The sequence below is a fragment of the Anomaloglossus baeobatrachus genome, chromosome 3 (genome assembly GCF_048569485.1).
Source record: "Anomaloglossus baeobatrachus isolate aAnoBae1 chromosome 3, aAnoBae1.hap1, whole genome shotgun sequence".
Lineage (NCBI taxonomy): Eukaryota > Metazoa > Chordata > Amphibia > Anura > Aromobatidae > Anomaloglossus > Anomaloglossus baeobatrachus.
Genome location: NC_134355.1, coordinates 218808536 through 218823379, shown reverse-complemented (window position 1 = coordinate 218823379; position 14844 = coordinate 218808536). Strand labels below are relative to the sequence as shown.

Genomic DNA, 14844 nt, shown 5'->3' with positions numbered 1-14844 from the left:
CATCTGACCAGAGAACATTCTTCCAAAACGTTTTAGGCTTTCTCAAGTAAGTTTTGGCAAACTCCAGCCTGGCTTTTTTATGTCTCGAGGTAAGAAGTGGGGTCTTCCTGGGTATCCTACCATACAGTCCCTTTTTATTCAAACGCCGATGGATAGTACGGGTTGACACTGTTGTACCCTCGGACTGCAGGGCAGCTTGAACTTGTTTGGAGGTTAGTCGAGGTTCTTTATCCACCATCCGCACAATCTTGCGTTGAAATCTCTTGTCAATTTTTCTTTTCCTTCCACATCTAGGGAGGTTAGCCACAGTGCCATGGGATCTAAACTTCTTGATGACACTGCGCACCATAGACACAGGAACTTTCAGGTCTTTGGAGATGGACTTGTAGCCTTAAGATTGCTCATGCTTCCTCACAATTTGGATTCTCAAGTCCTCAGACAGTTCTTTGGTCTTCTTTCTTTTCTCCATGCTCAATGTGGTACACACAAGGACACAGGACAGAGGTTGAGTCAACTTTAATCCATGTCAACTGGCTGCAAGTGAAAAAGAAGAAAAGATTCTGCACAGGGAATCCGGGGCACACCAGACAAATAAGGATATAAAAGAGAACACCTTTATTGAGTACACAAATATGACATATTAAAAACATTTAAAACAGACATAGAGACAACAACATCCACTAAGCAGAGCCAAGCCCAAAATGTTACAACAATACACCGGTGTATGTGCAAAAAAACACTATAAATAGTATAAGACACAACGAATTGTGCAGTATCAAGTATCACATAGCATAGAGACCCTCTGATGATAACATGAGATAGGTAACCAACAGTAGTAAGGGAGGCAATCCCCAATCGTAGAGCATACAAAAGAGGGTATGTAAATAACAGTGGATCACCTATGCAGATGTAGACAATATACAGGTAAATGCCTTGAAGAAAACAATTGGTTAATAATATAATACCACAATAACGGCGATGAGCATCAGGACATGTGCCCCAGAAGATGGCACGTGTACAGAGCACTATAGCACAGGTATTAGAGATATAAGTATCCAATGCTGGAAGGCATGGAAAGTAAACAGGTTAGTGCAACCTTATAGTAGATAGAGCTACATTCGGCAGGCTCCATACATCAAGGGTTAAGGATAATGCTGAAATGGCCCAGACATAAGGGAAATAAAGTATACCAGTCTACAAATAGCAGGCACAATGCCAAAGCATGACAGAAAAAGAGGAGAGGTAGACGAGTATAGGCAGAGAGATCACCAGAGGGAGGTACAGGGGCAATCAATCACACATGTATGGTGGCGCAAGGCAAAATAGACAGCTCAGAGTGGGTGGCCCAACGCGTATCGCAGCCGGAGCGCTTTCATCAGGGAAAGTGAGACAAGTACAGGGTAAAGGGGCATATATATACAAATAAAATTGGTAAGTACACGCACCTGTGTGGCAGCAGAGCAAGTGTGGTAGACGCTGTGTGGTGCCATGTGAGCGTCTGCGCAGTACAGGGAGGCAGGAAAACGCGGCAATCAGGAGGCTGCAGGTGTGGCAGCAAAGCAAGCGTGGTCAGTACTGTGTGGTGTCATGTGCGCGCCTGCACGGTACAAGAAGACGGAGGGACGCAGTAGTCAAAAGACTGGAATGCGAAGCATAGAGAGCGCGCATGCGCAAAGTGCAAGAATAGAGATCTCATATTAGCGCCTGTGCGGTGCATGAGTCTAGATCACTTAATAGGTAGGACCATCGATACCAGCCAATAGTAGTACGCACGCTCAAGATATATATAGAACTTTGTAGTTATTGCAAATGCACACAGCAGGAAAGCAAAAATAAATATGGCAATAGATGTAAATATCAGGAGATGGCAGGAGAAGAGAGCATATAACGGTATGCAAACGTTGTGAACCTGCAGAAGTCAATGATTGCATAGAAAATCTATTTTAGAACTGGAATAGATATAACATTCAATACAGGTCACTAGAAAAAGCAAGTCAGGACACAAATAGTGGTACACATGTATGATGAACCTGTAGGGACCTATTATGAGTGTGTATAAAGAAGAGTATAAATACAAAATGTCAGTAATAGAACAGACATAATAGAAAGAAGAAATGTTGGGAGAAAACCTATATGCCAAACAACCACATAGGGAGAATTCATGGGGGGGTGTTTGGAAACCATGTTTATTTGTTTATGCCAAAGGGTCCAGCGTGGATGTGAAGCCACCAGAGCTATGGTCAGAGTAAATCAGAGCAAAATATGTATAGATAGACATGTGCCGTATCATATAAAGGGGTGGAAAGACACAGTGGTCAAAAGACTAAAAATGCGAAATATAAAGAGCGCGCATGCACAGAGTACAAAAACAGAGGTCTCATGTTAACGCCAGCGCAGTGCAAAAGCATAAGTCGCTTAATAGATAAGGTCATCGATACCGACCATTAGTGATAAGCATGCGCAAGATATATAGAGAATCTGATAATGGTTGCAGAAGAGTACGGCAGGAGGGTAGATAAATGCATGTGACATTTATCTTTGCCCTCCTGCCGTACGCTTCTGCAACCGTTATCAGAGGCCAGTGAGGGGTATATACTTATGCAAAATTTATTTTTTGACCTACTGTGCGCATTAATTAATATATTGACTGGATATTGTAACCCTTGCGTGTGCTCAGTATGTAGTCAGGGGACTATGAATATCGTTTATGTGAGCCTGTTATTGATTCCTACCAGTTTAATAGTAAATGCCCCCTTAGGACTACTTGCAATTTTGTATGGCAACTGTGCTAGTACCTGTTAATACTGATTGTTTTCTTGGTGCTTCTCCACCCGCCCCTCCCCAATTCATGGAGGGTGCAGTTTTGCATTTCTCATTTGCCCTATAATGCCAAATGTTATGTTTTATATATTGCTGATTAATAAAAATATTTTTATGGATGTTTTGCATCAATGGTATTCTTGATTGGATACAAGTGAAGTTATTCTCCGATCCTCCTGTAGTCCTGTACCTAATGTCCAATACCTGCAACCCAATGCCCTGTACCTGATGACCCATGCTCCTGTTGCTTTCCAGTCTGTGTTTCTATTTCTGCCCAGTTTACCCTGCCAGTCTTATCCGTTACCTGTCCCCCTGTCATGCTGGTATCCAGCTCCACTTAGCTGCCACAGTCCCAGATACTACCCTGGGAGTGGCAGATGTCTACTCCGTAGGCGTTTAGTCAAGCCCCTCCTATATCACGGTAAGCCCAGGTTCTCCCTGTGGTCCAGTGGGTCCAGTCCGCTCGCCGCCTCATTACTGGCATGCGTTACAATAAGCATTTTTCTAATATACATCTGTTACCTGCCCTGCTACTAAGCTTATGTCTGTGTGGCTGCTCTATTACTTTGTTGTGATGCAGCAAAGCCACTTCTGCTCTTGGGACTGGAATTAGACAAACTAAACAGCGCACGTTGCTGGTGGGGGCGAGGCTGCCTCTCAGTGAGTGGCAGAGGTCTGGACATGCATGTTCAGATCATACTTCATCCTCCTGTCTGTATATGCTGGGGCTTTCAAATGCTCTCCTTTCAGCTCACAAGAACTGCAATGTGCTGCTAGTTATTAGAAAGCATATCATAGGACTCATCAGCTGAAATTACAGGCACTTCAAAGCTTCGGTAGGATCTATGCAGAGGAAGGTGAAGCCTGTTCTGAGCTTGGTCTTGTGTGGTTCAGACTGACTGTGCTGAAGCTTTGAAGTGCCGCCCCTTCAGCTGATGACCACTGTGAAATCACCATTCTACAAAAGTTGTCTGGTTCAGTTATGAAACGAGCCATTTCTTAATGATTTTGCCCTCCTGAATTCAAATCGGACTATTAAACTTTTTAGTTCCTTCTTTCTATGATATCAAGGAGTTTTCCTTTTTACTGCTATATATAATTAAAGCATAAAAATGTCAGTACTTTCAAAAATTATTTTTACAAATATAAAGATGCAGAATATTTTATGACCATTTTCTGATATTTATTTAGAGGAAACTTTAATAACAATTTAAATACCTAAAACATGTCTAAACAGTATTGCGAATGATTGAAAATTGTAGAAATTGCACTACAAAATTCGGGCCACATTCAGTGACAGTTCTTATTTTGCTCGTCTCTTGTACTCCTGAATCTGATCATCTTTTACATTTGTCCAAGCGTAATCTTCAAGTATAGTATTCCATTTTCCTGTATATATTTTCTGCATGGCTGCAATATCTCACTGTTCTCGTGCTCCACTCCACAATTTGGTGGAAAAAAGTTTAGGTGCGAATGTAAGAAATAGACCATTAATGCACACCAATCACCAGGATTTTCCTATATATCCTAAAGGTAGTGCTATACTGGCACTATCATGCTGATTCTATACATACCTTTAGTTGTCAGCTAGGATGTATAGATGTTGAAACACAAGCAAAGAAAGTTTGTAAAATGAGAAGCTTTTTGAATGGCAGTGTAGCACCCAGGGTTATGGGGTACTCTGTTCTGGGCAGTGTCTCTCTTGGGAATGTCTCAGTGGTGGCCGTTACCCGGTTCCGTGCCCTGGGCCCTTTTTGTAATGGGGATATTTACAGGGGATTGGTGAATAAAGTTTATTTGTGATGCCACTTGCGGTGGTGCAGCTAAGTTTAGGGAGCCGCCTCTGCAGAATGTCTCTACTGGGGCTGATGGTATTGGCAGCTAGTATGGTAGTCCCTCCGCAAGTAGGGTTTTGCCCCAGCGGGTGTATGGTGCAGTCGGCGTCGGAAGAAGGTAGTCCGCATAGGTATTCAGTGCAACTGGTTTACTCACTTTCTTAGGATGGTAACTGGTGGCTCGAGGCCGGCTGGTTTCGCCTCCAGGTCCCCTTCACCTAGTGCCAGTCTGGTTCTCTGGTACCTTCTTCCCCTGCACCTGTCTTTGGTAAATGGGTCCCTGTGGTATAGAACACTTGGGGTCCCCATTCTGTGGTTTGTCCACTTCTGTCCGCCTGACGGTGGCGTGAACCCTGTGGGATTGGAGTCTCTGGTCCTGTCTCCGTTTCTCCCTTTGCTACTGAGTCTTCGGATTCTTTAGGGTCAGCAAGGTTTTTGATGGTCCCCTTGATGTGCAGGTGTTAACAGGTCGGCTTGAAGCTCTTTCCTGTCCTAGGGTCCTGTACCCCATCGGTGCATAGTTTCGGGAGTACTCAACCAGCAACCACTTCTACTGGGTACCAGGTCATCGTTAACCCGAGTCATGGTGTCACTTCACACTCCTGCTGTCTGACACCTTCAACAGTCACACACGTTCTGACTACTGTCTTCCTGACTACTTTCCACAGTCTGTCCCTCCCACCTGGTCAACTAGTGGACTGGACAACAATTGTACGGGGGATTGTTGGGGAAAGCTGGCATTACCTGGGTTTTTGGTGTTACCGGCACTTGGGTTCTGGGTCCCTAAGGGGGTAGGCCCGGCATCCTGGTGGGGATGCAGAACCTTGTAGCACCCTGATGGGTTCAGGGGCACTACAGCTGCAGCTGCCAATCAGCTGATAGCTGGGGTGGGTTTTGATAGTGATTCACACTCCCTGCCTGTCAGTCTTCCCCTTATCTGTTATTTATGCTAATTATGTTATAGAATCATTTTACTAAGTAGCTAGAAGGACCTATGCTGATGTCATACCCATATGACCAGAAGGGGCGGGGCCTCATCCCGAACCTCTGCTTCTGGCACCTCTTCCTGTGAGCCTGGTGTCTCGTCAACTCTCCTGTCACAGCTCGACTAGCGCTGAGCACAGAACGGGTGACAGTGGGAAAGTGCAGCATAAGCCCTTATGCACAGGGACTGCCGTATTTGAGGTAACTGTCATTACACACATCAAATCCATGATGGCAGCCCCTAGTGTTAGAGGAAAAACTGAATTATATAAAAACCAAATAAACAATAAATTTAATTTTGTATGAAAAATAATTGATTTCATAATCACTATTATTAATACAATAATTAAAAAACATGGCACTTTCCCTTTAGTATGTAAATGAGCCATGTAAATGAGCCATTAAGATCTGTGGGCCAGACACCGATCTCCCTGGAGAATCTGCCTCCAGAGCTTTTTGTAAATAAAAGGGAGCAGTACCAGTGTGAAATAACTGACAGCTCTGACCTCATGGCAGATCTGTGGATGCAACTGACAGCAAATTCAGTCAGCAGAAGTTAACTCTGTTCCATTACAACCATTTCCAACATCATGTGTCTTCTCGTAGTACTGGCAGCTCTGCTACAGAGCTGTGCCTGATTAAACCAAACAAATATTACAGCACAGTTGAACCTTGTATCATTATAAACCCAGCAAGCTCTGCTGTAGCATGTTCTGACCTCACTGCAAAGCGGTGTAATTCTAGATCTCACACTGGTAACCCAATTTTTCATTCAACAAAAGCCTTGAAGGCAGAAATTCATGGGGATGTGTACTGTTTCCTAGATCTTAACAGCTCATTTATATTCAAAAGAATGTGGATTTCTCTTAAACAAGATCAAAAACAGGATCGCAGCTATCACTGTATTCACCTTCCTGTCACCTACATGCCTATATTGATGGCTTAGAAGGGTTGATCCTTCTGCCAGATTCAACTTTTTTTGGGGGGAGGGGTTTGGGCGGGAAGGCGAGGGTGAGGGGAAAACTCAGGGAATCTGCCACCAGGTTTTGACTACCCCATTTGAGAGCGCTTGGTATAATTTTGATAAAATCACTATTTTCTCTGCTGCACATCTACCAGTTCTCAGAATGCTGAGTTCTGTAGAACCCCACCCACAACATTGTCTTCTTTCTATGTACACTTTACATCAAGAGTAAGCTGCTAATCAGTCACAGGGTGGGGTTGGACTACTTGGCAGCAGGTTTACTAACCCTAGAGGTCACCTCTTGCTGATCAAACTGATTTTAGCAAAAGTTCAGCAAGTAGCCCACTAAGTGACACATCTTTGGAATCGGGGTCTTTATGTTGATCTCACATTAGGTGACAAATTCCATTAAAAAAAAATACAAAAAAAAAAAGCCAATACATTACAATACAATACAATACAAGCCATTCTAAGGAATGGGTTCAGTAATTTTCCTTGAGAATTTAAATCTGGGGACTGAAAGTGTCATAGCATGTTGGAAGTTGTAGTTTCTTTACAGAATGAAGGGTAGCCATACTTGTGTGTCCTTTTGACATCCGAGAAGTCGACATCGGCTATATTTTAGTCCATGTTTTAAATCCAGTTAACTGTAATTCTTTCATAGGAAAGCTGCCGTTATGTCGTGTTTTGTTTCTGTCACATTCAGACTTAATAACAAGACATATATCACTATGAGTGAGTGGTTGAAGTTTCAGTTAGGTTAATTACAGCTCTGAATAGGAACAAAACACTTTAATATACCTAAAGGGATAATAAGGTTTGTCTAGAAAACTAGAGGTACTTCTGACATACCGGTAGGTAGATTGTGGATAGAGTGATTTAAACACTGACCGGTTTGTTTGGCGGAACTGAAATCCTTTTTTCTGAAATGGTTTTGCCTGTGCACACATTGTAGATTTGTCTCTTTTTTTTTTTTTTTTTTTCATAATTTCCAGATACCAGCAACGTTATTGAGAATTGCTTATTTTCTTCTACCAGATTTGGTGCAGATTTAAATCTGCAGCAGGTCAATTCTTTCAGTGTTTTTTCTGCAGGTTTCACTCACACCGAGTGGGAAAAATCTGCACCGAAAACGCAGCAAAAATGTTTTTCCTGCAGAGATGCAGAAATTTCTGCACCTAAATGTGTGCACATACAGTGCCTTGCAAAAGTATTCGGCTCCCTTGAATTTTTCAACCTTTTCCCACATTTCAGGCTTCAAACATAAAGATAAAAATTTTAATGTTATGGTGAAGAATCAACAATAAGTGGGACACAATTGTGAAGTTTAACGAAATGTATTGCTTATTTTAAACTTTTTAAAAAAAATAACTGAAAAGTGGGGCGTGCAATATTATTCGGCCCCTTTATGTTAATACTTTGTAGTGCAACCTTTTGCTGCGATTACAGCTGAAAGTCGCTTGGGGTATGTGTCTATTAGTTTTGCACATCGAAAGACTGAAATTCTTGCCCATTCTTCCTTTGCAAATAGTTCGAGCTGTGTGAGGTTGGATGGAGAGCATTTGTGAACAGCAGTTGTCAGCTCTTTCCACAGATTCTCGATTGGATTCAGGTCTGGACTTTGTGCCCCGTCACACACAGAGATAAATCTTTGGCACATCTGTGGTTGCAGTGAAATCATGGACATATTATTCCATTTGTATACAGCCACAAACCTGGCACTGATTGTCCACAATTTCACTGCAACCACAGATCTGCCGCATATTTATCTCTGTGTGTGACGGGGCCTTTTGACTTGGCAATTCTAACATCCATACGTTTATTTATGAACCATTCCATTGTAGATTTTGCTTTATGTTTGGGATCATTGTCTTGTTGGAAGACAAATCTCTGTCCCAGTCTCAGGTCTTTTGCAGACTCCAACAGGTTTTCTTCAAGACTGGTCCTGTATTTGGCTTCATCCATCTTCCCATCAATTTTAACCATCTTCCCTGTCCCTGCTGAAGAAAAGCAGGCCCAAACCATGATGCTGCCACCACCATGTTTGACAGTGGGGGTGGGGTGTTCAGGGTGATGAGCTGTGTTGCTTTTACGCCATATATATCATTTGGCATTGTGCACAAATAGTTTGATTTTGGTTTCATCTGACCAGAGCACCTTCTTCCACATGTTTGGTGTGTCTCCCAGGTGGCTTGTGGCAAACTTTAAACGACACTTTTTATGGATATCTTTGAGAAATGGCTTTCTTCTTGCCACCCTTCCATAAAGGCCAGATTTATGCAGTGTACGACTGATTGTTGTCCTATGGACAGACTCTCCCACCTCAGCTGTAGATCTCTGCAGTTCATCCAGAGTGATCATGGGCCTCTTGGCTGCATCGCTGATCAGTCTTCTCCTTGTTTGAGATTAAAGTTTGGGTGGACGGCCGGGTCTTGGTAGATTTGCAGTGGTATGATACTCCTTCCATTTCAATATGATCGCTTGCACAGTGCTTCTTGGGATGGTTAACGTTTTGGAAATCTTTTTGTAACCAAATCCGGCTGTAAACTTCTCCACAACAGTATCACGAACCTGCCTGTTGTGTTCCTTGGTCTTCATGATGCTCTCTGCGCTTTAAGAACAGAACACTGAGACTATCACAGAGCAGGTGCATTTATACTGAAACTTGATTACACACAGGTGGCTTATATTTATCATAATCAGTCATTTAGTACAACATTGGATCATTCAGGGATCCTCAATGAACTTCTGGAGTGAGTTTGCTGCACTGAAAGTAAAGGGGACTAAGAATATTGCACGCCCCACTTTTCAGTTATTTATGTTTTAAAAAAGTTTAAAATCAGCAATAAATTTTGTTCAACTTCACAATTGTGTCCCACTTGTTGTTGATTCTTCTCCATAACATTAAACTTTTTATCTTTTTTTGAAGCCTGAAATGTGGGAAAAGGTTGAAAAATTCAAGAGGGCCAAATACTTTCGCAAGGCGGTTTACCCTTAAGGCTGCTTTACACGCTACAATTTCATATGCGATCTCGAATGCGATGTGACACGCCCAGGTCATATATACGATCTGCAGAGATCGTACATAGGTCGTTTAGGAGCCGTCACACGTGCATATTCTACACGAAGCCACATCGATCAATATCTCGTTAGATCTATTATTAAATAAAAACCTACCATCAAAAAACGATGTCCAAGAGACCCAATGTATTACGCCGCCAAAGAAACGCACTAACGTCTCAGATGAGTACGCACACGAGACTTAAACCGGACCGAAGACATGGATAAATTATTAAAAATTACACGAGTTGCGTACGCCTTATTAAGCACGAAGGACAATTCGTTACACAGTAGGTAACACCAATCATAGCGGTGGGCGTGAGGCATTGCGTGTAAAGACACGCCCGCGTTGCATATGACGTACATAAGAACGATGAGGCTCGTCGTTGGTAGGGTGTCAAACGTTACAATATACCGGTTTCGTTCAACAAGACAAACAATATTTAGAAAATGAATGACATGTATGCGATCAACGTTTTTGCGACCAATCCGGATCGCACGTAGGTATCACACGCAACTATGTCACTAACTATGCCGGATGTGCGTCAGTTATGACGTGACCGCGCCGACACCTCGTTAGATATATTGTAGCGTGTAAAGCCCGCTTTAGAATAATTTATTGCGAGATGATGCATTATAACAAGGCACGAGTCCTGCTGCTGGATCTTATCATATTTTTTTCTTTCACATAGGTACGCAATAACTGTGTGGTACTTTGATGGAGATGAAAGAGCACGAGCTAAACAGAAGTATCAAACAGGTAAAAATTTTGTCTACGGTTCAAAACAAATGCAACTGTTTTGGCTTCTCCTTAAAAGGGTTGTCCTGTCTAAATCTATGTGACTGCAGACTTATGAATCCTCACATCACGCGCACTGTGGGGATTCTCCGGTGTCTGAGCCGAGAACAACTGTCACATGACCGTGAGTATGCGATAGTTTTACTCCTGGCCAGAATCCAACTAGATGGGCACAGCCTTGCGTAATAGGTTTGCATTGAACGTAGGCACACCCATCTAGTTGGATTTTGGCCAGGAGTAAATATATTGCATACTCACAGCCATATGACTGCCGTTCTCGGCTCAGACACCGGTGAATCCTCAATGCACAGTACATGTGATGTGAGGATTCACAAGTCTGTAGTCACATAGATGAACTGCAGACTTGTGGATTTAGACCAGACAAACCCTTTAATGTATGTTATTCTTCAGAGTTTGGCAGCAATTTGCATCTTTCTGTGCTTTCCTGCCATCTTTTGTGAGCCAGGTACAGTTCTATTTCTTATTAGGTGAATGGAATTGTTTGAATTGTACGGTATGTTATCAGACTAGCAGGTCATAATGATCTCCTAGTCTTAGGGATCGTTTATGTTAAGATTTAAGCCGGCCATATACATCAGTGGACAGTCATAGCATCATACAAAAAGTAGAGTTGGAAAGGACCTCATGGGCCATCAAGTCAAACTCTGCGAGTCTGTTTATCCAGCTTCTGTTTGAAGATTTCCTTTCATGGCGAGCTCACTACCTCCCGTGTTAGCCTGTTCCACTCTCTGACTGCCCTCACTTTATAGAATCATTCTGCCGATCGTTCAGGTGAAAGCCATCTTAGCTAACTCCCGATAATCTTTCCAGCACTCATTAAGCTGAGCACTCCTGTATTCTCAGCAAGCTATTGACTGACTTGTCGTCCAGTCGCTTATCTCGAGGAAAACGGAGTTGGCAGTCTGAAATCGGATGTGTGCAATTGTCATCTTCCCCAACCATCAGTCAGCCTCATACACATTATACTGTTGGCTGAACCCATCGATATTTTGCGGGTTTAGCAGACATAATTTGAATGTGTATGGGGGCCTTAGAGTAGGGAAAGCTGCTTATTAAACCACATGGGGAGCTTTGATGTGGCATTTATAACTAAGATGAGCCAACTGAGCTGCATTATAAAGGTGGAAACGATGTGGAACCTATAATCTGTGCAGTTTTGGTTTTTTTTGGTAATGCATTGTTTTTTGTTTTTTTTGTTTTTTTTTGCAAGGGCTTCTATTGGTCCAAACTTCAAAATAGCATCTTGTAAGGTCTTGAGGGGTATCTCAGGGTATTAGTAAAATAGGGAGATCGAAAAATAAACGTAATACTTAACCTAAAAGTATACATTTTCACTGAATTGAAAATCCAGGAGAAGGATTCCAGTTCCTAAAAGCGGAGGTCCGTTGTTAAAGGTTTGACTAGAGGTGGATAGTTATGCACTTGTATAAGGAGTCCAGGGTCCCCCCCCCCCCAAGTTTTAATGATCTATCGTGATTGTGCATTAAATGGAATTTAATTCTGTAAGTTTTTGCATGTGTGGATATACTGTACCTTACCAAGTGGTTTTGTATTTGTTAGTGTTTTATCGTTTGTAGGCGCTTATGAAATTGTCTGAAGGAAAATGAAATGAGCGGCTTTGTTATAGTGCGCAGTTGAGAAAACAAAACAGGGAGAAACAGGGAGTTTAAGGGGGTGGTCCAACACCTAAAATGTATTTTCTAACCATCTATCTTTACCCACTAACCACTTTTGTAATTATCTTTATTATACAATTCCCTACACTTCTATTTAATCCCTAAAGGGTTATTTTTTTACTACACTTTCTGTGACGTTTCATTTGAAAGGAGTCTCGAGCTTGATGTCACAGGAAGCTGGAGCTGCAGTCACTTACCACAGCGTCCATCTTCCCTCCTGGAACAGGACATCACCAGGGGCGGCGCTGCAGATACCAGTTTCTTGCATTGCCACCCCTGAGGATGCCCTGGATCCTGGGTGATGGACGCTGTGGCCAGGGTTAGTAGAGCGCTGGCATGCTACTCCTTTTTATGCAGCCACTTAAATTGCTTATATGAAAGATGTTGGCTGGGGGCGGTATTAGATGCAGTGAGTGACACCAGTGTTGCCACAGTGCCTCTAGCACTGCCTTCAAATGAATAGTCATCAGAGGGCAGTGTTGGTGTCACTCACTACTTCTAGCACCACCCTCAAACAAAGACACATCTGGGGACATTGTTGGTGTCACTCACTACTTCTCGTACCACCCCATCTTTCACACAAGTAATGGAAGCGACCGCAGAGAGATGAATAGCATGCCAGAGCTCCACTAACCCCGGCCACAGCAGCCAATCCTCTAGCATTCAGGACATACTCGGGGCGGTGATGCAAGAGACTAGTAAGAAATTACAGCGCCTCTACTTCATGATGTCCTGTCCCAGTACTCCTCTCAAATGAAATGTCACAGGAAGTGCAGTAAAAAACAAAAACACCTTTAGGTACCATGTTTCTCTGAAAATAAGACAGGCTCTTATATTATTTTATGCTCCAAAGGATGTGTTAGGGCTTATTTTCAGGGGATGTTTTATATTTTCCCATGAACAACAATCCACATTTATTCTTGAACAAAAAAAATCAACATTTATTCAAATATGCCCATGTCATCACATTCATGTACTGCTAATTTTACCCCCAAAAGAAAGTGTTAGGCTCGCTGGGCGAGCAGGGATTTAGTGGACCCACTGGGCTGAAAAACACAGAAAACCCAAAGGGGCTTGACTACAGACCTGAACCTGGTTTTCATCAGAACTCCTGATGGTGGAGGTATTACGCTGCAGGTAGGTTCCGAGTGCCACTCAGGAAGACTGGTGTTACGTTGGCTGGGCCCAGGGGTATGAAAACGACAGTAGAGTTGCGACAGCAGCAGCTGGTGCAGAGGTTCAGTCCGGGATGGATGGATGGACATGTAGATGGGTGGCATCAGCTGGTATAGAGGTTCCTTCCAGTATGGGTGGATGGATGGCAGCAGCTGGTGACGATACTTCGTGGCAACAGGTATCGAGGTATGTGGCTGATGTGGAGGCAGCAGCATGTAATGGAAGCAGCAGCGGCACTCTGCAATACAGACAGGTGTAAGCAGTATGTCTAAGGCTGCGTGCGCACGTGTGTGTTTTTCTTGCGTTTTTGCAGCTTCTCAATGACAAAATGCATGCTTTGTGCATTCCTAGCAAAGTCTGAGAAGTCTGCAAATTCCATGCGCACATTGCTTTTTTTAGGCAGCGTTTTGTATACCAAATATTTGACAAAATCGATGCATTTAAAAAAGCAACATGTCACTTCTTTTGTGCATTTTGGTTGCATTTTCCATCCATTGAAATGAATGAGGTGTGTCAAAACGCAACCAAAATGTTAAGCTGTGCGCTTGCACTGCATTTTTGTTGCGTTCTGCATGCTTTTTTAACAAACAAAATGCAGGTCTCTCTCTCTCTCTCTGTCGATGTCAGTCTCTCTCTTTCTCTGTCTGTCGGTCAGTTGGTCTCTCTCTGTCTGTCGGCTGGTCGGTCTCTCGGTCGGTCGTTCTCTCCCTCCCACCCCCTCTCTCATACTCACCGATCACTGCACAGCTGTCACACTGCTCCGACGGCTTCTCCTGGTTTTGAAAATGCCGGCCGCTCATTATTCCATCTCATATTCACTGCTTCCCCCACCCACCGACGCCTATGATTGGTTGCAGTCAGACGAGCCCCCACGCTGAGTGACAGCTGTCTGACTGCAACCAATCACAGCCGCCGGTGGACGGGTCTATATCGTGCAGTAAAATAAATAAATAATTTTAAAAAAACGGCATGCCCATAGCTGCCACTAAGGGGTACTTTACACGCTGTGACATCGCATCCGAAATATCGTCGGGGTCACGTCGTTAGTGACGCACATCCAGCGCCGGAAACGACATTGCAACGTGTTAATCCTAGATGCGCCGATAAACGATCGCAATATTGTCGAAAATCGGTGATCTGTGTAGCGTCGGTCATTTTCATAATGTCGGGTCGACCACAGGTACAATGTTGTTTGTCGCTCCTGCAGCAGCACACATCGCTGTGTCTAAACCCGCAGGAGTGACAAACATCTCCTTACCTGCATCCTGAAGGCAATGCGGAAGGGAGAAGGTGGGTGAGATGTTATGTCCCGCTCATCTCCGCCCCTCCGCTTCTATTGGCCGGCCGATTAGTGACGTCGCGGTGACGTCGCTGTGACGCCGCACGCACCTCCCCCTTGAAGGAGGGATAGTTCGTCAGTCACAGCGACGTCGCCGAGCAGGTATGTGCGTGTGAAGCTGCCGTAGAGATAATGTTCGCTACGGCAGCAATCACCACATATCGCATGTG

General features: G+C 43.5%; 1 protein-coding gene across 1 annotated transcript in view; it reads left to right on the top strand.

The window, feature by feature from the left end:
• Positions 1–14844, top strand: part of LOC142296301 (uncharacterized) — a 184160-nt gene that overhangs the window by 145992 nt on the left and 23324 nt on the right. The window contains exon 4 of the mRNA XM_075339725.1: positions 10356–10423. Within this exon, the coding sequence (XP_075195840.1) occupies positions 10356–10423 (68 nt within the window). The remainder of the gene's footprint in view (positions 1–10355; positions 10424–14844) is intronic.